The 27,411-nt window shown below is 38.0% G+C and overlaps 1 protein-coding gene across 3 annotated transcripts; it reads left to right on the top strand.

Moving 5' to 3' along the window:
* The first annotated feature begins 1,062 nt into the window (after positions 1 to 1,062).
* git1 (G protein-coupled receptor kinase interacting ArfGAP 1) lies at positions 1,063 to 26,371 on the top strand. Of its 3 annotated transcripts, XM_058744509.1 has the most exons (21): positions 1,064 to 1,581; positions 5,963 to 6,096; positions 6,176 to 6,288; positions 7,618 to 7,723; positions 8,013 to 8,099; positions 9,306 to 9,436; positions 10,154 to 10,248; positions 10,589 to 10,631; positions 11,073 to 11,099; positions 11,655 to 11,703; positions 15,267 to 15,339; positions 15,860 to 15,957; positions 17,435 to 17,546; positions 17,712 to 17,839; positions 19,144 to 19,296; positions 20,133 to 20,408; positions 22,288 to 22,365; positions 22,457 to 22,536; positions 23,388 to 23,552; positions 23,650 to 23,713; positions 23,801 to 26,371. In XM_058744509.1, the coding sequence occupies exons 1-21, from the start codon at positions 1,530 to 1,532 to the stop codon at positions 24,014 to 24,016; spliced, it is 2,280 nt and encodes a 759-aa protein (XP_058600492.1). In that variant the 5' UTR covers positions 1,064 to 1,529; the 3' UTR covers positions 24,017 to 26,371. The 3 variants fall into 3 exon arrangements, with proteins under 3 accessions (XP_058600494.1, XP_058600492.1, XP_058600493.1); XM_058744511.1 differs by lacking the exon at positions 20,133 to 20,408 and having other exon boundaries at positions 1,063 to 1,581; XM_058744510.1 differs by lacking the exon at positions 11,073 to 11,099.
* The last annotated feature ends 1,040 nt before the right edge of the window (positions 26,372 to 27,411 follow it).

Genomic DNA, 27,411 nt, shown 5'->3' with positions numbered 1-27,411 from the left:
GTATTAAATCTTGTACTTCCACTTAGAATAGAATTGACTATTTATTTTCTATAGTGCTGATATTATTAATATCTTTTGCAAAAAAGTGATCCATCCCATCCACCCATCTAAACAGGGGACTAGATTTAATATTAGCACAACTGCATATGATCAAGTAGAGATTTTTTCATCAACTTCATTAATAATATTGCTGTCTCTCATAAAACATGATCACAGTACATATAAACATGTCAGTAGTCTTGTGTGCTGCCAGTGGAAAATCCAGAGCACAATTTTTAATTGCATTTTTCTTCAGCACATTCAGCCCATTTTTCATATACTTTCAGGAAAAAAGCACAGTGTGTTCCAAAGGGGTATCCAGAAAATAAATAAATAAATAAATATATAATATATACATGCACATGTATTTAGGAATAGTTCATCCAAAAATTAATTTTTATCAGCTGTTTGAATTCTGACAGCACCCATTCTCTGAAAAAGATCCATTGGTGAGCCAGTGTGAAGAAACAAACTCATTCACATCTTGCAAATTTCACTAGAGGAAGCATTATTATGGATTATGGGGAAATATTTAGAGAAGAAGCAATGGTTTAAAGTTGAAACGCCTTAATGATGGATTTATTTCTTACAAACATGCAGCTTTTTACTTCACAAGACATCAATCGATGAATTGGAGTCACATTTATTCATTGTGGATTATTGTGATGTTTTTATCGGCTGTTTTTATCCGCACCCATTCACTGCAAAGGATCCATTGGTAAGCAAGTGATATAAGATATAATGCTAACTTTCTTCGAATCTGTGCCAATGAAGAAACAAACTTATCTACATCTTGGATGGCCTGATTTTCATTTTTTGATGGAACCATTCCTTTAATGTTTTTAGAATAGAATAAGAATAGAACGTGGTAAGTATTAAAATATATTACAGTAAAACCTTGCTTTTTCTATTATACTTAATTTTGGGATTGTATGCAAATAATCTTATGTAAAATTCATCTCCACTGGTGGGCATGACTGCATGGTCCCTCTGCTCTGTCTGCCCCCGCCTGTAACGACGGTGTGGCGAGAGAGAAAGCGAGAGACAGACGTCAGAGAGAGGGAGACTATGCAGCCCGCCATACAGAAGTGTATAGGGCAGTGGATGTAAATAAACCGTGTACTGTATCCATACTTTTCTTATTCCCACCCCCTTTTGCCCGAGACAGAGACGGGGCTTGGATGATCGGGGGAAAAGATTAGTGGGGACACCCAAAATTAAATAATCTGATAACGTAAGGGGCCTTCTAAGAAATCTGATTCATTTTAAGGAATCGTAAAGTCCTTATAGAGGTAAGACAGAAGACACCGCAAAAAAAAAAGGAAGGAGAGAGAGAAGGGTGAGGACCGGGAGTGTTGGGGAGCTCGTCGCCGGCTTCCGGACATTCGGGGCGGCATTGAAATCGCAGACGTCGCTCCTGGGGGGAAAGCAAGCCAAATATTCTCAGCATTGGACTAAAATCTCTGGAAGCGGTAGATTTTGTTTCGGCCATGTCCAGGAAAGTCCAAAGAAGCGAGGTGTGCGCCGACTGCAGTGCACCAGGTAAGGCTGAGATTTATGGATCGAGGCGTTGTTGTGAGCCATGACTGTCCGAGACTCGCTCGAGCGCGGCGGCTAGCGGGTGAACACCAAGCCCGCGAATGCGCAGGGATACTCGGTTAAACGCGTCAGGAAAATGCCCGAAAATTAAGGCCGGTACTGCGGCCCAACAAAGCAGATATCTCAAACCTACTCTTGATTTAGAACTGAATCAATATGTAGGTTATAACAAGACAGAACAGTAGATGTCCATAAACTATATCCTTTACTAAACTTCTGTGACTATAAATTTGAGGTGTTATTACAGCTTTACTAACGTTACCGTGGCTGAAGTTTTATCCGATGCTTGTTGTTAGCACCCATCCTTAGCTAATTGACGATACTGTGAGGTGCTGTCAATTAAAAGCACTATATTTATACTATACGCAGGACCTTTTATATGCGTATTTTGTAGTGACAGCAAATTATGTTGATTAAAAGTAAATTTGAGTTCATATTTAGCACAAAACAGGCTCTGTATCGAACAATGCTAACTGACAGTAGCTAGACTCGGTTGCTAAGTAGCCTGCGGATTCTCGTATGACTGCCTTGCCAGTATTTGAGTTAAACATATTTCTGTGTTTACAATCTGTAAATGCATTATAGCTACGAGGAGCACTAGTTTAGTTTGTCCAGTACTGTTTCAAATCTAGTTAACTTGGGCTGAGGCGAGTTAGCTAACTAGCGTTAGCAGGTTGACAGGACACATCAAACTCTGACGTGGGTCAGCCTTTGCTTGTGTGTTTGTGCACAACTTTGTTTCTAGATAGCGTTTTTGTGGGTATTATTTAGTGACACATTTATTGAATGTGTATTTGTTTATTAATTTATTTTGTTAATTGTACGGTATGTTGTTTCAAAGTGTAGTATATTTACATAATATTTTTCAACAGGGATATTTCTGTATACTGTTGCATAATTCTGAAAGTGAATTCATTTGTTGTTATTCTTTATTGTTCTTAAATTGGGCTCACGTAACTGAAACATTACTTTTCATTGCTTGAAAAAAAAATGTTGAAACCAGCCTAAACTGGTTTACTAGTCTTAGCTGTTTTAAGCTGGTCTCCCAGTCTGGCCAAGCTGTTGTGTAGCTGATCTTCAAGTTGGTCTCTCAGCGTGACCAGCTGAAAAGTTCCAAAAACCCTTCTAAGACCAGCCAAAAGACCAGTATGACCAGCCTGGGACACAGTTAAAAACCTCAAACCAGCCTTATGCTGTTTAAAGCTGTTTTTAACACAGTTGGCCTTCATAAAATTATCAGTACAGTATTTCTGTGATGATTATCACAGGAATGATATATTGATTTATTTCTGATATAGGCATATTTTGTTGAAGGTTGCTATAGTTGAGTAGTCTGTAATTTTGAGTTGTTCATATCCATTTACATTTACTTTTAGTCATTTGGCAGACGCTTTTATCCAAAGCGACTTACGAAGTACAAGCAAACAGACCAACAAGAGGGCAACAATATACAAGTGCTGTGACAAGTCTCAGTTAGTCTAGCACAGTGCACACACACACACATATATATATTTTTTTATTTAATTTTTTTCCATTTTTAGTCCAATCACACATGCCTTTCTTGGACAAGGCACAATTTCCTAAATGCAAAATGGAAAAAAGATGGAAGTTGGCATTGCATTTATATTTTAAATAAAGAGGAACTTCCTATGTTTGACTGGCTTTTCTTAGCCGTTTGTCCCAAAATGCAGTGATCAGTCAATACGTGTACAAGCAAGTTAGGGCATAATAAAGCCTTCAGTTGTTTACGAAACATATTTTTGATGCCGCTCAGCTGTGCCGTCACTTCAAGCCCACCCTTGGCCTTGCTCTTTTTCCCTCACCGTCCCCATGGGGGAGACTGAGGGGTGGTACGGGGGGCATGACAGCTGCTCCCTCATCCACAGCTGCTCTCTCTCCAGGACTGAACGTGTATGTGGGAGCACGTCTCATTTTTGACAGTTTAGTTCTGTTTCACCTCCTCAGCTACCTGCGGTCATGCTCGAAGTTCGGCCGCCAGCGCTGTCACCAGTGCCCGTGGCCGACGACTCCACATCTGAGGGCTTGTGTGTCTTTTTTGTATCCTCACACACTTGGTGTCCTTGTGTTGGCCTGTCCTGCGATGCTAATAGAGCTTGTCATTTTCGTGTTTGACTTGTTGTAGGAATGTAGATAATTGTGAGTGTATCGGAAGGTGAGGAATTGATGACTGAGAGAGGAGGAGGAGGAGAAGGAGGAGGCGGGCAGACAGACGGATGCGTTCTAGTAAATGTATTATGGGTATGAATGAACGTGTGGAAGATTGTCAATTGCATGGCCACTGAGGGCTGAATGGCGCCGTGTGTGTGAGCGTTAGAGTGTGTACACGTGAAATTTCATTACGGGCAGAGAGAAACTCGTTTGAGATGTTAATGGTTTCAAGCACTTATAGGAAGGACGAGGGTGTTGGTTAAGAAGTATGGCATCATCTTTGATTTTCCCGTATGCAGGTGCTCAGCTCCATATCTGTGAATGTCTGGCCATCTTTACACAGATAAAGGGATGATGCTGTATTATTTACAATTAAGCCAATAATTCTAAAGTTCTTCACCACATGCAAGATTAAAACTGTTGGCTATATTATGAACATTTGGTGGATTAAAATAAGCCTTGTCTTTTTCTAAAATAAGGAAACAAGCAGGCCTTTTACTTAACATTAATTTAGGCTTAATAACCTTGGAAAATGTGATCAAATCACCTCTTTTTTTTCTTCTTTTTTTTTTTGTGAATTGAGTGAATGTGGGAGTACAATTAACACTTATTTTACACTGTGATTTGGTGTATGTTTAATTTGCTGTGTTTTATATATTATGTTATATACTTTTGGATACTATCTTTCAAAAGTTTGGGGTCAGTAATATTTTTTTTGCTAGAAATTAAAACCTTTATTCAGCAAGGAAGGATGCATTAAATTGGACAAAAGTGGCAGTAAAGACATTTATAATGTTACAAATGATTACAAAATTCTGTCTTTTTTAACTTTATCAAGTCCCAAATCAAAATGTATCACAGTTTCCACAAAAATATTACACAGTACAACTGTTTCAGATCAGCAACTGTTTCAAATCAGCATGTCAGAATCATATTCCTGAAGGATCATTGATCCTAAACATTGAAGTAATGGCCGCTGAAAATTCAGCTTTGCCATCATATGAATAAATAAATGACTATTTAAAATATATTAAAATAGAAAACATTTGATTTAAATTGCAATATTGTTTCTTTCACAATATTGTGGTTTTTAATAAAAACAAAACTAAACATCCACCATTTTTAATGTCGTATTGTGTTTGCGTTCATACGGGAAATCAATAATCATGTTATGACACTGTTTACATCAGTGCAGCGTAATCTCCCTCTCACTCTAATCGTATCAAAACCCTGCTTAGTGAGATTCTGTGGATGAGATTATGAGCTTGGAAGTATTGTGGGTGCTGGTTTAATTTTAGCCAGATCCTGGGGCCTGTGGCAGCCAGAGGCACACTTCTGTCACATTGTGACTTAGTCATTTTTTTGTTTACCTGAATGTCACCTTGATCCTGACTACACTTGTACCCTGCGTGATATGAGGAGAGCTCTTTGCCTCAGATGAGCTCATTCAGAGCAGTGCAGTATGGTGTATGTGTGGTGTAAAAATTATATACATTTAATTTTTTGTAGCATGTTTGTATGTGTCAGAAAGAAATATTTATGTAAATCCATTAAATTATTCAATTAAATTATACAGCTGTTATTTAATAAATGACTACTATTAACAAACTTTTGCTGGCCAAATAATGTAATTTGTTTAGCATTTTTAACCATTCTGATGCTTCCAACACTAAGACAAATCATTCTCACAATTTCCACAACCTCATCTGTGTTATCCAGCTACATTTTACTTTGGTGACATTTTATATCAGCAGAATCGATTACAACAGTGTTCAATATAGCACCCGAAAACCAAATTGTGTTTATATAAGATGTAAGAGTTGGTCTAGGACTATAAAAAAAAAAATTGTTTTTGTGATCAGTCTAAGCCAAACCAGTCAGTCTTTCCACTTCCTGGCCTTATGTGCTTTTTTGCTTGTTAGAAAAATCAGCCCTCAATTGATGTTGGAATAAAAGCTTGTTTCCGCCACAAGATAAAAAAATAAAAAAGGTTATTGTGACTTTTTATCTCACAATTCTGAATTGCAAAAATTCTCAAAATTGTGAGATCAAATCGCAATGACCTTTTTCATTTTTTTATCCTTTGGCGGATTTATCCTACCATAGTCTTTAGCTTATTCTCTCTGATGAAATGTGCATTGTCATGTATGTTCAGATCCAGGCTGGAGCAGTATAAACCGAGGAGTTCTGATCTGCGATGAGTGCTGTTCTGTGCACCGGAGTCTGGGCCGTCACATTTCCATCGTCAAACACCTGCGACACAGCGGCTGGCCTCCTTCCTTACTGCAGGTAACTAAAGAGCCTCTCACACAAACATTTGTCGTTTTCCTCAGGATCATAGGCTAATACATACATGTGTGTGTCTCAGATGGTGCAGACCCTGGCCAGTAATGGAGCAAACTCGATCTGGGAACACTCTCTGCTGGATCCAGCACAAGTTCAGAGTGGGCGCAGGAAACCGAACCCACAAGATAAAGTCCAGTAAGCCATCACATAAACCATTCATGCATCATATACCAGAATGTCATAAAAACAGAAGATTGGGGGTGTAATTCTTGTTTTATTGGTCTGTGCTGTATGTAATTGTTCTCATGGAGCTCCATGGAACAGCAGACCTCCGAGACAAGACTAGCAAATCTGCTCACTCAAAATAAATGAAGGGAGGTTTTAAAAGTAAAATACAGAGTAATTAAAAAGTAATTTGTCAGAGCAGTGGCGCAGTGGTTCGCCCAGTCTCATTCACAAATTATCAGCTCATGCAGGTGAAGAAAGTTTGAGGAATTTCCTGTGCCACCTTCATCTCACACACGCACACACGTTCGTTTTTGTGAAATGTGGGGACATTCCATAGGCGTAATGGTTTTTATACTGTACTTACTGTTTGTGCTATTGCCCTACACCAATCCTACACCTAAACCTACCCCTTACAGGAGACTGTGCATTTCAACTTTCCCCAAAAAAACCTCAATCTGTATGATTTATAAGCGTTTTGAAAAGTGGGGACATGGGTCAATGTCCTGAAAATCACTTTCACCTTGTAATACCTATGTCATAGCTTTGTCATTATACAAATCTATGTCCTGACTTTTCACAAAAGCAGCACACACACACACATACATATATACACCTATATATATATATATATATGTATGTGTATGTGTATTTTGAATGTTTTCTTTTTATATATATATATATATATATATATATAATATTTAAAACAAATATGAAAATATAAAACGAATTCATACATTCAAAACATATACATTCAAAATACACTTTCCAAAACCTATTTAGGTTAGATAGATTTTGATATATATATATATATATATATATATATATATACACACACATATTTTAAACTATTCATATTTTATAACAAATATATTTCATAAATTTCACTTTAATGGAAAGTACATAATGCTATATACTTACCTTTTTATTATTATTTTTTTTTATCATTCAAAAACATTAAATTTAATTTCTAACAAACAGCAGACAAACACTACTATTTTTCCATTTTCCTATGTATGTCATATGAAAACAGTTACAGTCCCTATTTATTTAGAGAGAGACTAAAAACTTTAGGCACCTAAGATGAACTTATGATTTATTCCAGATCTTTAAATGATGGTTTGCATGGTTTGATTTAAATCAAGTGTGTCACTTACATCCCAGAAGGAGCCATAAATAAACAGTCGTGACTGTATCGATGTCTGCAGGACTATTGACGAGGCATCCTATTTTACATTGATTCACTGATTTTGAGATTGATCTCCATTCGTTTCTGTGTTTGTATCTTTCACCCCACAGCCCCACTAAGTCAGAGTTCATTCGCGCCAAGTACCAGATGTTAGCCTTCGTCCACAAGCTGCCCTGCCGTGATGATGATGGGGTCACTACGAAGGACCTCAGCAAGGTTAGACCTCCCAAAGGCATCACCTCTGACTCTTTATCTCAGTCTCTTCCCTCTCACTCTCATTCCATCTTTCCTCCTCGGCCTCTCTCTGCTCCCCACTGTCTGTGCCCTTGCAGGAGGGCCCTTAAAATGACACCCCGCTAGTGAATAAATGTGCCTTCCTCAGTGCTATTGAATGGCCCTAACGAGAGGATGCGCAGGAGGTCTGCTCTCTTTCTGTGTCTTTCATACTGGGTCCCTCTCTTTTTCTCTCTCACACGCTTGCTTATTCTCTTGTTCTTGCTTGCAGCAACTCCACTCAAGTGTGCGGACAGGAAGTCTGGAGACATGTTTACGGCTGCTGTCACTGGGGGCACAAGCCAACTTCTTTCACCCGGTAAGATCTGCCATCTCTCACAGTTCTGTCTTTGTTCCGTCAGGTTTTCTACATCATAACTAAAACAGATACTATGATTGCTAAATTGTTAGATATCATTTTTTGTTGTTTATTGTGGGATCTGAGAATGTTTCTGTGTATAACTATGAACTTTGTTGTCTGACTGTTTTTAACATCCTATTTTTACAAATCTGATCCAAAGCAACAGTGTTGGCCTAGTTACTCAAAAAATATAATATATTACTCATTACTAGTTACTCCTTTCAAAAGTAATATTGTTACTTTACTTATTACTTTCTGGCAACAGTAATTAGTTACACTACTAGTTACATTACTATTTCTTCACGCCCCACAGAAGATGTAACTGTGCATCTTCCAGATAAAATTCTTCTAGAATGTTACTAACAACATATTTCTGCCTCATCATTTGACCAAAACCACATTGGATCGCAGTAAAGTTATTTCAAACACTCAATAGTGATTGATAGTGGCATTCAAGTAGAAGTGTTGTTAACATGTTAATTTTATCAAATCACATGAGTTTGTAAGAAATTGTTTAATTTTCCAAAAATATTTTTTATTATATTAATATAATGTACCACATGCTGATCAGAGGGATGTAATGCCAGAGTAAAGTAAAGCCACAACTTACACAACAGACCTTTTTTCCTGACAAAATCAATATAATGCAATATTTCTATCTGCTGAATGTAAGCTTTTCCATATTCCAAGCTTACCTGCTGCACTGGGGACATCACATGCATGTGCAAGTCATGAAAATTATGAAAATAAATCTAGGAATTATTTGATTGTTAGATTTTAAATCAGTTGAGGCATGAAAAGTAACTAAGTAACTACGCTGTTTTATGGAAAGTAACTGTAATATTATTACTGAAATCTTATTAGTAATTAGTTACACTACTAGTTACTGCAAAAAATAATATTATTACAGTAACTAAATTACTAGTATCTAGTTACTGCCCAACACTGCAAAGCATAAATACTTGCCAAACCAAAATATTTCTAGTTTCCTGTTCTTTCTTGCCTCTAATGTTATTACTGTGGCAAACAATATAGATTGTCTGGAAAAAAACAGATCTGATTTCATTACTTGCGATACGACAGTACAGACAGTCGGTCCAAAAGACTATTTGAAAACAGCACAGCGAGCAGCGACCTGTCACATGCCTGATTTTCCCTCCACAGGAAAAGGGCACGACCCCTCTACATGTGGCCGCCAAAGCGGGGCAGGTTCTGCAGGCTGAACTTCTGGTGGTGTACGGGGCGGATCCAGGAGCTCCAGATATCAATGGCCGCACACCTATAGACTATGCTCGGTAAATACAAAACACAGAAGTCACTACACTGTAAAAAAAAAAAAAAGTTGAGCAAACTTAAAAAAATTTTTACCAGCTTCAGCAGATTTTTGAGTTTGCTCAACTTGTTTTTGTGGGAGATTCTCAAATTTTTGTTGTATAAACTTAAAACAACAAGTTGAGAAAACTCAAAAATCTGCTGAAGTTTGTTGCCTTAAAATTTTAAGTTGGCTCAACTTTTTTTTTTTACAGTGTAGATCCTCAGCACTGATCGATGGAATCTATCCATATCATACCACGTCTATCTATATCGTACCATGTCATATATCTCATATAATATATCATCTCATATCGTATCATATATCTCATATATCATATCATATATCTCATCATATCTTCTCATATGTCATATCTTATCTCATATCATAACTTATATATCATATCATGTCTGTCTGTCTATCATTCTGTCTGTCGGTCTAATGTTATACCTCTCTTGTCATTTTATTTCTCTGTCTGTCTGTTGTTATCTTGTTCTGTCTGCTGTCCTGTTGTTCTTTCTGTCTGCCCTCAAATCGCTCTGTCTGTCTGTCGTTTTATAGTTCTGTCGGTCTGCCGTTCTTCCGCTCTGTCTGTCTGCCGTTCTGTCACTCCATTTGTCTAGCTAATGTTTTTGAAAGGATCTAATGTTTTTGAAAGTATCTAGTGTCTTTGGTTTGTAATGTGACTTTGTTCTTGCAGGCAAGCAGGCCACGTGGAACTGGCCGAGCGCTTGGTAGAGTGTCAGTATGAGCTCACAGACAGGCTGGCCTTCTATCTGTGTGGACGTCGCCCAGGTGAGCTCAGAGTACCTGTTTTATAGTATTTCCTTGAATAATGGCCATAATGCATATTGTGCTGCATTATAGATGTTTAAATTGCAAAGGTGTTGATTAAGAGGTTTTCTGCAGAGTTCAGTGTGCTTTCAACACAAAAATAGACTCAGCGCTGAAACTCCTATTACACCAAAGCTTCTGCTGTGCGGCTTACACAGGCAGTGTGAAAACTGTAACCTGTTAATTTGGGGCGTCAAAATAAATATGTCCTGGATGTGTGTGTGGTGTGAAACAGACCAATCTGTCTGCCCAATTGAGGATGAACATTTCAACATTGTTTTTCTCGTGTCTGTTTTTGCAGATCATAAGAACGGTCATTATATCATCCCTCAGATGGCAGACAGGTACATTGTTTGTGTACGAGAGTGTTTTTGCATGTGTTTGATTCGTAATAGAAAAAACATTGTGTACAATTACTGAAGCTCATCAGTGCAGTTTAATTTATTACTGTCATGATATCCTTCCTCAAATCTTTTCCTTATCGCTGCCTATGAAGGGTAGATACAGTGTACTAAGATCAGTTTGCAGCGGGTGTATTTGTGTGTGCTGGCCAGCAGGTTGCGCCACACAGTTAATCAGTTTGCATTAGGGCAGAGTGTCCTCAACCTGTGTAGCGCTGACTACCTCAAATGCACCACAGCTGAATGACCTTTACTGACTTGTCCAGAAGGAGTGTTGATATGGGGTCTATCCTTTTCTTTCTCTCTCTATCTGTCTTCTGCTCACTTTTCGGTCTCGCTCACTCGTTTTCTGTTTTCTCCATCTTGCTGCGCTTTTGGAGGCAGAGCTCGCCCTAAGTGCCCGACGCAGAGGTATCTCTTTCTCTCTCTTCTCATCCCCCTCTCCATAAACCCTGCTCTCTTTCTTCCTCACATGCCTTCATCTGGGTGTGGGTGACTGGAGAGATGAGGCAGGAGTCTGGAAATACATCTACAGGAGTCCAAAAACACATTTTTTGTACAATACCCCATAATTTTTCATCCCATCAAGTCAATATCAAATCATAATTGACCTTTTTTTTTTACTTAAATACATATTCCTTGTCATGTTATTATTCATTGTTCCACCTCAGAAACAAATTTCCCTTGATGTCATCTAGGCCACGCAACAGTGGAATGTTAGAAGGGAAAATTTTGTAAACTCATATTTAGGTCATAATATTTTAGTATGGATCACAATTCAATCAGAATTAAATGAAGTAAAAAGCACTCCTGTTCCTCCTCATCTTTTCTGGCTGTCCCATCCCTTACGCCACACTTCATCCATCCATTCATCCACCTCTCTTTTTTCCTCTCTCCTCATCTTTCTCTGTCTGCATGCAGCCAGCATCCTTTTATTCTTGTGTCTGTGTCTTTGTCTCTGCGTAGCCTGGACCTCTCTGAACTGGCCAAGGCAGCCAAGAAGAAGCTTCAAGCGGTGAGTGATGCAGGTTACTGAGCTGCTTCAGAGAAAAATGGGAATTTGAGTTTTTAGACAGGCACAACTCAAAGCAACAAGCGATAAAAGCTTTTCCATGTAAATCCCAAAGTATATTTCTGTTTGATTTGGCTTGTAGGTATCTCCTAACCCCCTGACACAAGTGCTTGTCAACACGGCTTTCTTGTTTCTGTGCGCTTCTTTTTCAAATGTAAAACCACTGGCCACCGATCAGTGTTGCAACTTATGCTGATGATGAAATTTACATGACATGCACTGTACACATACCCTTAGCATAGCGAAATATACTTTGGGCTTAAAGGGATAGTTCACCCAAAAATGAAAATTCTGTCATTAATTACTCACCCTCGTGTCATTGCAAACCCGAAAGACCTTCATTCATCAACACAAATTAAGATATTTTTGATGAAATCCGACAGCTTTCTCACCCTGCATAGACAACTGAAACATTCCCGGGCCCAGAAAGGTAGTAAGGACATTGTTAAAATAGTCCATGTGACATCAGTGGTTCAACCATAATTTTACAAAGCTACAAGAATAATTTTTTGTGCAAAGAAAACAACCATTCTTCTCTTCCGTGAGTAAAATTTCAACCACTTTTCTGGTCCTGGGAATGTTTCATTTGCATTGCGCTTGGATTTCATCAAAAATATCTTCATTTGTGTTCCGAAGATGAACGGAGGTCTTATGAGTTTGGAATGACACGAAGGGTGAGTAATTAATGACAGAATTTTCATTTTTAGGTAAACTATCCCTTTAAAGTCCAAAGTCTGTCAAACGGAAGAGTAAAATGGAATACTGAATAATTAATTCAGGGGTAACCAAACTTGATCCTGGAGGGCCGGTGTCCTAGTTTAGCTCCAACTTGCCTCAACACACCTGCCTGGAAGTTTCAACTATACCTAGTAAGACCTTGATTAGCTGGTTCAGGTGTGTTTAAATAGGGTCGGAGCTAGGGCTGAACGATTTTTTTAAACCAATATTGCACTTGTGATTTAATATGCAATTATTTTTAAAGCTCTTTATGTTCTGTATTATTCAACAAAGACAAGCAATAAATCATTGTATAGTATGACCAACACAATATTAGATAGATTAAACAAATGTTCTTTTCTGTAGACCAGGCCTTTATGTTACGATGAAATTAGGTGATGCATGAATTGATATGAATGACATTTTTATTTAACAACTACAATCACAGTAGTATATTGACTGATTTGTTGAATTTCCAGCCTTGTAAGCATGTAGGCTAATAATTATGACAGCATAAAGCACTGACAAATAAGCCTGGTGGTGTAAACATTAATATGAAAGTCATATAAAAACAAATCTGTTGCTTTACCACACTATTTAGGTCATTCAAAGTCACTGTAATAAACATGTATGTAAACATGTGGATTGCACTTTTTAAACACTCTCTTAACTTTGGACAGACTTTAAATTAATAAGAATATCTATCTAATATTATTATTATTATATATAGGCCTATTATCTTAAGGTCGAAGTCTTCAGTAATGAAATGCACCATAACACTGTTACTCTGCGTGTAGCGTGGCGTGCCAACTTGATGCTTCCTCTAGCTGCGTTCAGCCCCTGCATGTCGCCAGGGGCTGGCGATGAGGTCGTTCCCACTACTGGTTGCCTTAACAGCGAGTCAGGTTTCTTGCCGCTAAATTCAAATATTTTGGAGGCAAAAGACTAAATATAATCTAAATCTAAATTGTATCCGTACATACAAACAAAAATGAATGAGAAACAGAGCCTACTTTCTTCCGTTGTGTATGTTTATCTCCGGCTGAGAGGAGAACGATCACATGAGCTCAACCGTCTTCTTTCCTATTGGCTGTCGCTCCCGAAAGTCGCTCTTCATTTGCATAAAGTTGAAGGATTCTGAACTTTGTCTCGTCGCTGGACACGCCCCATCCGGTCGCCAACGGTCGCTGTCGCTCGTGTCGCCGGAAATCGTCAGCTCTCCATTGAAATGAATGGGATCGTGTCGCTTGTAGTGTGAACGACTGCTAGATGTGTTCGACTTGAAGCAGTGCCTGCTTAGACCGATCGGTGTGTGTCATCAAAGTACCCCGAGAGCTAGGCCACGTTCAGACTGTCAACCCAAATCCGATTTTGTGCATATCCGGATGGAATCTGATTTGAATAACTGACTGTCCACACAGCGTATCGCAACTGTTCATATCCGATTTGTGTGTTCATAAGCGTTCTCTCGTTTTTACTGAATGTGTATTTGTTTCTATGCATTGTTGTGCCTGAGTTAAAAACAACAGTAACAAGTAATGCAGTTTGCAATACAGATGTTGTCTTACCACATGACAACATGTTGCCGTTGCACTGTATTATTATATTTCGTCTTGTGAGGCAGCGGCAGAAACGCAGGAAGCTGGAATGTGCGGCTTTATTTCGTGCTTCCCTCTCCGCTACTTTCAAAACTCAAAGAGGTATGTATACTAGCAGTATAATGAGTTTTTCCGTTTGACTTGCACTTCGCAACGACACAAGCTTGTTTTCTGCAAAAACGTCTGACGTGTTTACGTTTTATGTGGCATAAGGACTTGAAAAATCTTCGCTAAATCTGATCTGACCGGTCAGACTGAAACAGACTTCCAGGAATGCGATTTGAATGTAGTTTCTTGCCATTCAGACTATTTAAATATGATCGGATTTCAATAAGATTTGCACTAAAATCGGATTTGGGCTGACAGTCTGAACGAGTCTTAATAATAAAGGAGCGGACATCTCCTTATGCTTTCTCTCGCCGTACTTTGATGCCATACACCGATCGGTCTTCAAGTCAATCACACCTCTTTACTCTAGAGTGTCATGTGACCGAGTGTAATCGCAGCCTCTGCGGTTGAAAAATCTTTCATTTTGCGGTATTATTGCAAATGCAATTAATCGTTCAGCCCTAGTTGGAGCTAAACTCTGCAGGACACCAGCCCTCTAGGACTGAGTCTGGACACCCCTGGATTAATTATTCACCACAAGACTAGTAATGTGCACTAACAAAGTAAATATTCGATTTTGATTTCAAGTGGACTTTAATTCTGAGTTTCTGCCTTAACCAGCTCCATCAAGTAAACAGGACGTTTTATTGGTCATTTGGTTTTTATTCCTATATTATTGCACTGCGAAGCTCCGCCCACACTAAATTCTTATTGGTCCAAAATTTTGTTCCACATAAATATAAAACATTCTTATTGACTATGATTGTATTGTATCACAACATTTTTGGTTTCAGTGTGGCCATATGAATTACTTGTCACAGGAATTCTGGTTAGGCTCTTTGAGAGATTTGAGAAGAATGTGTTTGATAAACACTTCAAATGCTTAGAAATTCAGTAGATAAATTTAGCAGATGCTTTGAATTCCCTTAGCTTGCATTTGATCTTTATTTAGTGCCTTGTTAGAGCATGTTGCTTTGTTTTGTCTTCCTGTTGTGTGTGTGCTCAGTTTTTGCTGTGATTTTGTGTTTTTTCCCCTATGTCTGAATTTTAATACCACATACTGATGTGTCTGTGTGGATGCAGTTAAATAACCGTTTGTTCGAGGAGCTGGCTATGGATGTGTACGATGAAGTGGACCGCAGAGAGAACGATGCAGGTAAGCCTCAAACCCCCATCTGTTCCAGTCCCAACTTTCCCTGCTTCTCACTCTTTCCCTAATGTAGTTATGGAGCGTTCCGGAGCCGTGGGGACAGTTGTATCCGTGTCCCTGGAGACGCAGTGATCGGTGTGTTGTATAAACACTGGCTATAGATGGACTTAAGCAGTGCAGTCAGCTTGTAGAGAAGGGAGGGAGAGACGCCAAATGGAAAGGAGGGTGAAAGGGAGCGAGAGCAAGGGAGTGCCGCAGGAATTCTCTCCTCCTCCTCTCGCTCTCGCTCTCTCTCTACTCCCGTTCCTGGTTGTTGAGGAGAAGAGGTAGCATGCTGGGGTGGCAGACTGGGATTCTGATGGTAAGCAGGGCTGGGAGCGAGGCAGGGGGCCAAACTCACACATAAACACAAACTGAACGGGAGGGGAGGGGTAGATGCAAACTCTCTGAAACCTCAAGGCTACGACATCGGAGTTTGTTTGTTTATATTTGTCTTGTTTATATATGTCCATTTTGTTTCTCTCAGTGTGGCTGACAACTCAGAACCACAGTACGCTTGTGACCGAACGGAGCGCCGTCCCCTTCTTACCTGTCAACCCTGAATACTCAGCGACACGCAACCAGGTAACGCACAGCATTTTAGAGGATGTGTTTGAAGTATGTTTGGGAGGAGGTTCTTCGCTCCTGCTGCCCCCTTGCGTAAGTGCCTGTCACTTCCATGCGGGCCTGTTTTTGATGGAGGCACAAAGGAGAGATGATATCTGGGGTGCAGACGACATGGGGCTAAAAATAGACATTTTGTGGTTGTGCAAACGTCTGAGGCTCAGGTTTGGGCGGCAAACCAACAAATGGATGTTTTCCAGCTGCGTAACTGCTGCAGACGCGCAGCGGCTCCCTCCCCCTCAGCGTTTCCACTGGCATCCTCGTATGACCCTCTCTGTACCACTGCTTGAAATAGTTATTTTATACAGCGAGACCACTAAGTGCGTTTACTCAAGGGTACGTTTCCTGCGGGCTGATTGGCCAGGCTGAGAATTTCCTGTTCTTTGCGTATACATGAGGATTTGAGACATGGAAAGCGATGATGGGAGGAGGGACACGCACACCCAGTGGTCAAAAGTTGGAACACTGAACTGTTGATGTGGCAGTGTTTTCCAGTGTTTAACATGTCCAAGTCGCCCTCTACCAGAATGGACAGTTCTGTAATGACATGCGTATTGCTAAGCTGATGCTTAAATAAAACTTACTTTAGGAAAACTTGCAAATTTGAAACCTGCAGAGCTCCACAGAAAAGCTCTCCTGTAAAAATATTTCCTGTACAGAAATCATTCATAAAAATCTATACATCACCCACATCTTTCTTGTTTATGAAATATTTAGGCTAATTTTAAGTATTTTCTGCTCCTTAAAAGTGTGTTTCAATCTATTCTTCAGAATTTCACAGATTTTGCCTAAATGTCTGTGGAAAAATGTGACATTCAAGAGATTCAATATGGGTCTGTTTATAATTAGATTATTTGTTTTTAAAAACATTAATGATTTATGCTATCATTCAAAAATTTGGGATTGGTACATTTATTTAATGTAAAGTGCCCATCAAGGCTGAATTTACTTGATCACAGTAAAATCAGTAATATTGTAGAATAATAAAATAACTGTTTTTGTTATTGGAATGTATTTTAAAATATAATTTTTAATATTTTATTGTAATATTACTTTTACTATTTTAATATATTCCAACTTGGCAAAGTCTTCAGTGTCATATGATCCTTCAGAAATCATTCAAATATGCCAATTTGGTGCCCAAGAAACATCTCTTCTTATTTTTAATGTTAAAAAAAAAAAAAAAAAAAATTATTTATTTATTTATTTTAAATAGAAAGTTCAAAAGAACAGCATTTATCATTCAAAAAGATTGTTTTATAACAATGTAAAACATGTTACTGTCAATTTTGATCAACTTAATCCTTTTTACATGAATAATATTATGTATAAATAAGTGTAAGTAAAAAGTATTTATTTGTATGTGTGTATATGTATGTGTATATATATATATATATATATATATATATACATTTTTTCTCTTTTGTGTCATTTTTAGGGGCGGCAGAAATTGGCTCGCTTTAACGCACGAGAATTCGCCACCCTCATTATAGACATTCTCAGTGATGCCAAGCGACGGCAGCATGGAAAGGGCTTGACAAGCCCCACAGGTGAGACGCCAACATTGCAGTTTTCAAACTGAGATTTTAGGGGAATATCAATAACACAGCTTGGACATATGATGGACATAGCTAAGCCAGTGCAGTTTCTTGCTCTCTCGGTGTCTTCTCATATTAATGATGTTATCTTTTGTTTTTGTGGTTATTATTTTTCAGACCCGCTGGATCTGAGTCAGGCGGATGATGACCAGCACGATTATGACAGCGTAGCGTCTGATGAAGACACAGACAGTGAGCTAACCGCACAGAATAATAACAACACCCAGCGCAACAACCGGGCCAAGGTGAGCTCATCAAACCCTTAACTCGCTTACTGGGTGTTTATCTGAGGAAAAGATTGAAGGTTGAAGATTTGTTCATCCATCTGGATGTCCATCATTCTTAATAATGAATCCACTTGAGTTGAGGAGCATCATAAAACCTTTGGAGAAACAAGCTCAGATAATCCACTGAATCTTTAGAGATGTTTAATTACTTGTACTGTAGGTTAGGCCTTAGTAGATGATCATCTTGGTTTTGTCAGACTAGCAAATTAGTATTTTCAGTAATACAGAAGCCAGTGTTGTCATGTCCCAGCATGCACCGCTGGAAGAGCAGCAGCAGCCCTGCCTCATATTTGCAGAATGACATCATCCGCTTTTTCAAGGCTGTGATCAGTGAAGCTATTGTTCTGCAGCTGAAGACGGGATGCTGTGTCTGAGCATGCTCAGTCCGCATACAGGAAGTGACATGGCTGAGTGTAGGAGAGCACAAAGTAAACCCTGTTGAGGAATGTGCGGTTTAAAAACTTTTTCAGTAGCACTACTGTATGTTATATTGTACAGTTATTCATTTTTATCTTATAGCGACTTTTTGTATAAAAATATAATTTTATGTTATCTATTCAGTATGCTTTATAATAATGTTAATTAAAATCTCCATATTAATGGTAGGTTTATATATGCATATGGACATCAGTGATACCTAAAATCATCACTTGGGCTGTTAGTTTTCTAAGAGATTGAACATACTGGTTTTCCATGTGAAATGATAAAACAGCCAAAAAAAAAAAAAATGATATTTCAGGATGTATTATAGACTTGTGATGGGATCTTTTGACTTATATTCAAACTACTGTTCAAAAGTAGATTTTTTTTTTTTTTTTTTTAAAGAAGTCTCTAAAAAAAAATCAGTAATGTGAAATACAGTTTAAATTTGAATAGTTTTCTATTTGAATATAGTGTCATTTTTTTTCCTGTTATGGCAAACTGAATTTTTAGCAACCATTACTTCATGTCTTGATGAAAAGAAAGTTTAAAATCATTTATTTAAAAAAAAAAAAATTACATCAAAGTGTTTATTGTCATTTTGATATATTTAATTCATACTTGCTGATGAAAAATATTAATTTCTTTAAAAAAAAAATAATAATAAAATCTTACTGACCCCAAACTTTTGAACAGTAGTAAATACTACAATAAATTAATAACATACGTAAATGTGTATGTCGTTTAGGAATAAAGCTCTCTGTTCAAAGATGTTACCCTTTACTGTTTGTTAATTAACAGTATATTGTGATTTGATTGGTGATTTGTGTTGTGCCAATCAGAGCATGGATTCGTCGGACCTGTCAGATGGGCCCATCACACTACAGGAGTATCTGGAGGTGAAGAAAGCACTGGCCTCCTCAGAGGCCAAAGTTCAGCAGCTCATGAAGGTCAACAACAACCTGAGTGAGGAGCTGCGGAGGCTTCAGAAGGAGGTACGGCCACCCACTGGATTAAAACTGTGCCTTCGTTTTAAAATTATTACAGTTTCACACAGATAGAAATGAAATGCTGCCATAAACTGCAGCTCACCATTACACATACTGATCCCAAACCATCGAACAGAGCAGAACAGTATTAATATACACTACTGTTCAAACGTTTGGGGTCAGTAAGATTTTTTTAAATGTTTTGCTTTGCTTATGCTCACCAAGGCTGAATTTATTTGATCAAAAATACAGTAAAAACGGTAATCTGGTCAAATATTATTACAATGTAAAATAACTGTTTTATATTTTATTTCTGTAACGACAAAGGAAATTTTCTGCAGTCATTACTCCAGTCATCCTTCAGAAATCATTTTAATATGCTTATTTGCTGCTCAAGAAGCATTACCATCAATGTTGAAAACTGTTGTGCTGCTTAATATGTATGTGGGTGCATTTTTTCAGGATTCTCTGATTAATATAATGTTCAAAAGGTCAGGTTTTATTTGAGATAGAAATCTTTTGTAACATGTTTTTACTGTCAATTTTTGATCAATTTAATGCATATTTTCAAAATAAATAAAAGTATTAATTACTTAAAAAAAAAAAATACTGACCCCAAACTTTTAAATAAAAACGTAGATATCTTATACCATGCTCTTCCCACTGAGAATGAAGCCCCTCCTTGTTCAGAAAACCTTAAACTTTCTGTCCATCAGAACAGCCCCATTTTATCAGCCCCAGCATGATGTAATAGTCCACACTGCAACTGTTGTGTTTTCTTTGGTCCTTGTGTTTGTGTATGTGTGTGTGTGACTCCCGGTGATGCCCCTCCATCCCTGTAGATCACGCGGATGCAGACGGAGAACAGCGCGCTGCGGGGGGCCCAGGTTGGGGCCGGGGGTTCTCTGACCGGGGGTGGTGGCCCAGGGCTGTGGCCTGGTGGGGTAAGGGGTAAGGGCGGAGGGGTAGGTGGAGACTCCAGCCTAAACACACCCTCGTCTGCCCCTCTCCGCCGGGATAGACAAGCCTTCTCTATGTATGAACCTGTGGGGACCACCCCCAAAGCTCTCACCCCAGCCCTGGACCCCCTGACGGGCCGCCTGCAGCCTCTCAGCCCCGTAAGTGTGAGCATTAGTGGCCGGCCTGATCTTTTCCTTTTCCTGTTGGGCTCTCTTTCTCCCTCTGCTTACCTGAGCCCACACTGGTGTGCTGCTGCTGCCTGGAGCACCTGCTTCCACTCTCACTCACTGCTCTCTACCGCCACCTTATGGCCAAACAGGGGCACTTGCTGCCCTGATAACACCTCTCTTTTTCTAGATGGCTGTGTCTAAAAACTCAGTGTGCTGCCCAAATCAACAGCATTTTTAAGCATCATGGGTCTCTTATACACCTGGTATCAAGCTCTGTTTTGCATGATTTGATCGTAAATGGACTGTGCTATTTGTGAATATCTTACGTACACCTACATAAATTCACAAATTACTCCAAAATTTATTTGCATTTTTATTTTTTTTTACTTTTATTTTTTACATGATTTATTTATTTATTATTTGTTTGTATTAATTAATTTTTTATTGGCTATCAGCATGCAGAAATGTAATTTTGAGGGACTATTTTATTTATTAGCTATCAACATGAAGAAATTAAATTTTGATTGAACATTATTATTATCATTTACTTTTTAAATTATTTGGCTTTCTCACAAACTACTCCCAAATTGATTTGCATTTTTGCTTTATTTTCATTTTATTTTTCAGTAATTTTGTCAATGTACAGAAATTTTATTTTGGAAGATTTTAAAATGTATCGTATGTATTTTTCATTTTTACTTTTTTCTTAAATTACATTTATCAACATGCAAACTTTATTTATTTACTTTTTAACTTTATCAACATGCAGAAGACTTAATGCATTTTATTTATTTATTTTTGTCATTCTTTATTTTTATTCTACTTTTTAAAAAATTCTTTAAAAAGCTAAGTCTTTAGCTTTATCACCATGCATAATTTATTTATTCGTTTATTTAATGTGGTTCATATCACAAAATCCTAGATCGTCTGAACAAAACCTGGTCACAGTCTGTCTCTGGCTCACCCAGAATGCATGTTAACACCAGGTTTACCTATAATGCTCAAAAATGTTGCGTAGCTAGGCAGCTCAATACATTTTGAGACACAAGCCTTGTATATTGTCTATCTAGCATAGGAAGATAGAAGTGGCATGATTTGCATTGTATTGTTCTTGAAATGGTTGATGTGCCAAGAGAGGCTCTCGTTGAGAGATATGCTTGTCTTGTGCAGTATGACATGTCTGGAATGTTTAGAAAACTGATTGATGGTTGCCTGATTAGTGAAACTCAAACGAGTTGATCTGCATGGCACACATCAAATGCTTTCTTGTAAGGTGCAGTGAATTGTTGTGCTGCACCAGACAGCGCTGAAATGAGTAATCGTCCTCTGTTTGTGGATATTCATAGATCTGTAGGATGTATTTTAATGTCTTTTGAATGCCTTGTTTTGATTTGCTTTAATTGCTTTTGCAATTATGCAAATACGCCATTTTGATTATGCAATATCCCATTTTTGGGTCATTGCTGACAGTGTAGTATAGACCTATTTTGCTTTATTAGTTGTGGTTAATGTATTTGGGATGCACCTTTGTGCCTGTTTTATTAACTGCACTGTTTAATGTGTGAGTGTCTATTTTTAGTCTTTTCATTAGTTTAGAGAAGTGGATGGTATTGCATTGTTAATTCAGTTTTGCTTTTTAGCTTAATGTAGAATCTTGCTGTTCTGCAATACCCTCTAAAACCTCTACACTAAGTTACTTGTGTCTAACAGAGTTACAGTCGTCAGTATAGCAGTTTTGCTGCAAATTTTCTTACATCTAACAGTCCTGTGCAGAAATGGCTATCAAAGCTCCTTCTTTCCTTTCCATCCTCTACCTGCTGACTGTCAGCTTTTCTCCTCCTGTTAATCTCATTCTGCTCATGTTCAGGTGCGAAAGGGCGCTCCTGCGGGTCCCACCCCCTACGGAGGACCGCATCTGTCAGCCTCCACTGACGGCCGATATAATGTGAGAGCCTCTTTCCATTCATATCTAAACTGACATGTGACTTACAGACTGTGATGTGTAACAGACTTCTGCACATGTTTGTCTTGTCCAGCCTCCAAAAGTGGGAGAGAAATATGGGAGTGGAACTGATAGTGACTATGACAACTCTCAAACATATGACGTCTCCTTTGGGTGAGTGCAAGTTACCACACCAGGTTCAGAGTCTTTTTACATGTGCCTCCTTTCAAACATTTGAAGTTTGTGGACAGAGGTTTACAGCATTTCATTTGTAATAAGAGTAATAAAAACTTAAAATAAACTTGTGTACTGGCTTAAGAAATTAAGAAGAAAAATATTGCTGTTGTAGTATTATTGTTGTGCTTTTAATATATGAATATAATAGTATAATTAATTTTATGAATTAATTTAATTAACATTGATTTACATACTGATATGCAAATTTATTTGCATATAAATTTGTATAATAATAAAATTGACATTTTAATGTTAGATTTTTTTACTGCACAAGAGTAATATATTTGTTTTCTGAAAAACAAGTAATGTTGCAAAAATAATATATTTTCATATAATTTTTATAATTATCTATAATTATTCTTTTATTCAGTGTTTTTGTTGTACTTATATTTTAAGTATTTTTAGTACTCAATAAAAAAACATTCCACATACAGCACAGGATATTACAATATTAATATTACAATTGTCTTTTAAAAATACCATTATACCATATCATATGCAATATAGTAGTTATTATAATAAATATTATTATAATGTTTTTATGTAAAATATATATATATATATATATATATATATATATATATATATATATATATATATATATATATATATATATATATATATATATATATATATATTTGTCTTATTTTTAATTATTTGTAATCACTTACAACTGACAATAAATTTCTTTGTTTTAGCATGACAAAAATGTGTGCGTGTGTGTGTGTGTGTGTGTGTGTGTGTTGATGTTTGTGTTTTTTTTTTTTTTTTTAAATGTCGCATGGTAGTGTGGGTCGCAGCAGTGAGGATGACAGCAGGGGGGATGTGGAGGACACAGAGGGCGACCCGGACCCCACGCTGCCCTGCACAGAGGACGTCATCCTCAAAACCGAGCAGGTCACCAAGAACATCCAGGAGCTCCTGAGAGCAGCGCAGGAGTTTAAACATGACAGGTATGACGGACTGTTACCCCTCAAGCTGAAGTTACTAGAAGCATACTATTATGGAGAGTTAAAAAGAAATTGAAAGAAATCTGCCTTTTGGTTGCAGTTTTGTGCCATGCTCAGAGAAAATCCACTTAGCTGTGACAGAAATGGCGTCGCTGTTTCCCAAGGTAAATAAATGCGTCATATTATGATACTTCGCCTCAAGAAATCCAACCAGACGCACTAAATCTCTCTGCTCTGCCTGCTTCTCTCAGAGACCAGCACTAGATGCAGTACGTTCTTCCTTGAAGCTCCTGGCGGCCAGTGCGTCCCGACTGCAGGTGGAGTGTCGTAAAGCGGCGCCCTCCGATTCGTCGGCCAGTACGGTGGACTACCAGCTCCTCACCCAGCAGGTTATTCAGTGCGCCTACGACATCGCCAAAGCTGCCAAGCAGCTGGTCACCATCACCACCCGCGAGAAAAAACAGTGACCCTCCGGCACACCGGGGTCCACCGGGCAGGGGCAAAGACTGAGAAACCGGAGAAAAAGAGCAAAAACCAACGGCTGGGAATCGTTGGTCAGGTAGATGGAAAAAAAAGATGAAGATGGGAAAAGAAAGGGTGACGAATCCAGCTGCGGCCACCCGGATGCAGAGATGTTTGGGAGAAGCCGAATGGAGCGGCCTGCTTTTCCTTACACTACTTTTCTTCTCTCATTTCGCTATTTCAGGAGGATCTTCTTTCATCTACACATCTAAATATAACAGCACTACACAGGCAAACCCACAATTCAATGCTGATGGTCTGCTAGCACATGGGCGGCTACTTTTTGGTTTTCTTTGTGAAACACACAAGCACTCCTAACCATCAGAGAACCAGAAACCTTCCTCCTAAATTGTTTCTTTTCAGTTTTTCCTTTCTCTCTCCGTCTTTTGATTTGATTTTGTGTTTTTTAAGTGCCGCTCCATTGGCCTGTTTCTCTTGGGACAAATGTACTGACTTTAAACAACAACACTGGAGTTATTTTAATGATTATGACTTAAGTTTCGTATTATTGTTACAATTATTGATGTCTTCTTTTGATTTTTGTTTCATTTAGTTTCGGTGGAAATCACACAGAGCTTTGCGAACATTAACAGGGGTGAACAATAACCTGTGAAAACTAACCAGAACTCTCCCGTCCTCCAGTGGTAGAAGCACTGGTTCACTCACACAGTGTTTTACTATGTATGCTACATTATTATTATTATTATTATTATTATTATTTTATTTTATTTTTGTCAATGTGCGTTGAACACTAGCCAAAGGAGCAGAGGGGAGTGATGACACTACAGTTACGGAAACCTCTTTTTCGTCTTCGAGCACAAAGATGGCGGTCGGGGGTTGATGTACAGAAAAGGTTCATCTCATCTCAATCCCTCCGTTAGTGGGTTTTGGTATCAGAACAATGCAAATGTGTTAGCACAATCATCACATTGTCTTTAGTTTATTAGGTTAGGACAAAACCATCACTTTAGGACATGTTCACTTTCTGCACCTAATCGAATGGCCTTTTTTTGTCAGTATGGTGGAGTTTTCACTTCAGGACCAGGTGTTTTTTTTTTTGTGTGTGTGTGGTGGTCTTTTTCCTTTTGAGAATATTTGATTTCTTTGTTCTTTATAATTCATGTTTTTTTTTAATCGAGCATATGTGTAGTTAATGATTATTAATGTAAGAAGACCCTTATGTTTTATAAGCTACGAGCATGTTGAATGTTGATGGTTGAAGATGACCACTATCAATGTTCTCATCACTAACATTTCACACAGCGTCACGTGGGTGAGGATGTCCATCTGCTGCATCAGGACCAGTGAAGTCACATTCTGTCGAGGCGGTCGGGGTCACTTTTGTTGAGATTTGTGGGAAACGAGTCCCTCGCTATGTTGATGTTCATGGGAGAGGAGTTGAACTGGAGCTTCCAGTACGTACGCACATGTAGATGAACATCTGTGTGTGCGAGCGCGATCAAACCAAGTATTTGTTGTACAGTTACTTTGCATTTTAGATGTCATGCTACGAGCCTTAAACTTCCTGTTGTTTTCCATATCGGTTTTACCCACCAGCCTTTTAAGTTAAGCCATTTTTTTTTTTTATTCTTGCCTTTTTGTTTCTTTAACTTGGGGAATGGGATAATGTTAGAGTCCCCTGAAAATGTGTCAAAAAGATTGTCTGAAAATTTCTTGATCATTGCCTTTGCACATCTGCTAGACTGACTTTAATCAGTAATCATGTGATTGGCGTCTTGCTCTTCCACACTATAGAAGCACATGGTGAGTAAAACAGTGTATGCTTAAAAAAAAAAACAATTCCCCCAGATTGTTCGTTTTCCACTAAATATGTCAGGATGGTTTACTGTGGTGATGACTTGGGAGAAAGAGTTTGGGCCATTATTTAATAAGCACTAAATTCAGAGAGGTATCTGAGAAAGGAAGTCATTGCACACTCACTATATGTCCGACTCTAAATCTGATTCCTTTCAGAGTAGTCTGTAGATTTTCCCAGCCATCCTGCTGCAGATGCATACATTGCTCACATAATGCACCAGTGAAATTATTTTTAAATAGATTAATGCACACACACACACACACACACTTCCGTGATCAGTCATACTGGCTGCACTATATTTGTTATGACTGTTCTTTATCACGTGGTTCTTACATGAGATTAACTGATGGGAGAAATTTGTTTAGCAGAGGCTACCTGTAAAATATAGAAATTAAATAAAAGACTAAGCAAAACCATTTAAATCGTAATAAAGACTCATAAGCTGTACATTTGTAATAAATAAAAGAAAAAGTTCATTGTCCCCTGCGAGTTGTTCTTTGTTTGGTAGTATAATTGAGGGTGTTTACTTGGCATATATTTTTAAAATATATATATAACAAAATAATTGCATGTACAGAATGAAATGCAGAAAAACTAAAAGAACCAGATTCAAAACACAAAGAGGAGTTACGAACAAAAGCCCGAGTTTATGATTGTGGTTTAGTTCAGCGTTTGTGGAAAAGTCTGTGTCAACTGACAAATATCGAACAACCAGGGTTGACAAGGCCGCGGGAGCTAGGTTGATTTTTTTTCTTTTCTTCTTTTTTTCCGTTTAAAAGTTTAACAGTACATTATTGTGTTGAAATATTTGACTCTGCCCAGTTCACATTCTACTATCTCTGTTATAAAACAGTGTTTATTCTAGGAAGCCTAGTTTACTTTCAAATAGTTCAAAAAAATTACCACCCCCATTACAAAAAAAATAACATTTTGTTAACCACCTGTCAGTCTTTAAAGATTAATCAGATTGTGCTTATGATTACGACAGTGATTTTTAAGTTCAAATTTTGTGTAATGCATTACAGTGACTAAAATATGTATATTAGGGATGGGAGTGGAATATTTTGAGTTTTGGTATTTCGGTAAGTTTAATTCGTTATTGGGCTGGTTTTGTTACACAGATCTGGCAACCCTGCTAACTACTTTTGCAAAAAAACCTTTCATTTTACGTTCACCGTTCCTTATCCAACTATTATCAGTATTGGCTAGGCAACTATTACATTTAAATTACTTGCATTTTGCATTGTGCTTGCTACCTCGTCACTTTGTAAATGCTGTAAGAATGTTAAATAGTTCATTAAAGAGATACTAATGCAATCAAGGTAAACCATCATGAAATAGAAAAAAAGTGCATGAAAATGTAGTTTGGAACTTGAAAATTGGTAAATATAAGCTGCCAGTCAACCCATAATAGTTATTAAACGAAAGCTGGAAGCTGGACATAAATACACAATAACCCCTAAGTAAACCCCAAAATCTGTTTACCAAAAACTTATCCATGTGAGAAGAAAAATGCAAAGA

Source organism: Onychostoma macrolepis, chromosome 15, assembly GCF_012432095.1.
Source record: "Onychostoma macrolepis isolate SWU-2019 chromosome 15, ASM1243209v1, whole genome shotgun sequence".
Lineage (NCBI taxonomy): Eukaryota > Metazoa > Chordata > Actinopteri > Cypriniformes > Cyprinidae > Onychostoma > Onychostoma macrolepis.
The sequence above is the reverse complement of the archived record's forward strand: the minus strand, read 5'-3'. Positions and strand labels throughout refer to the sequence as shown.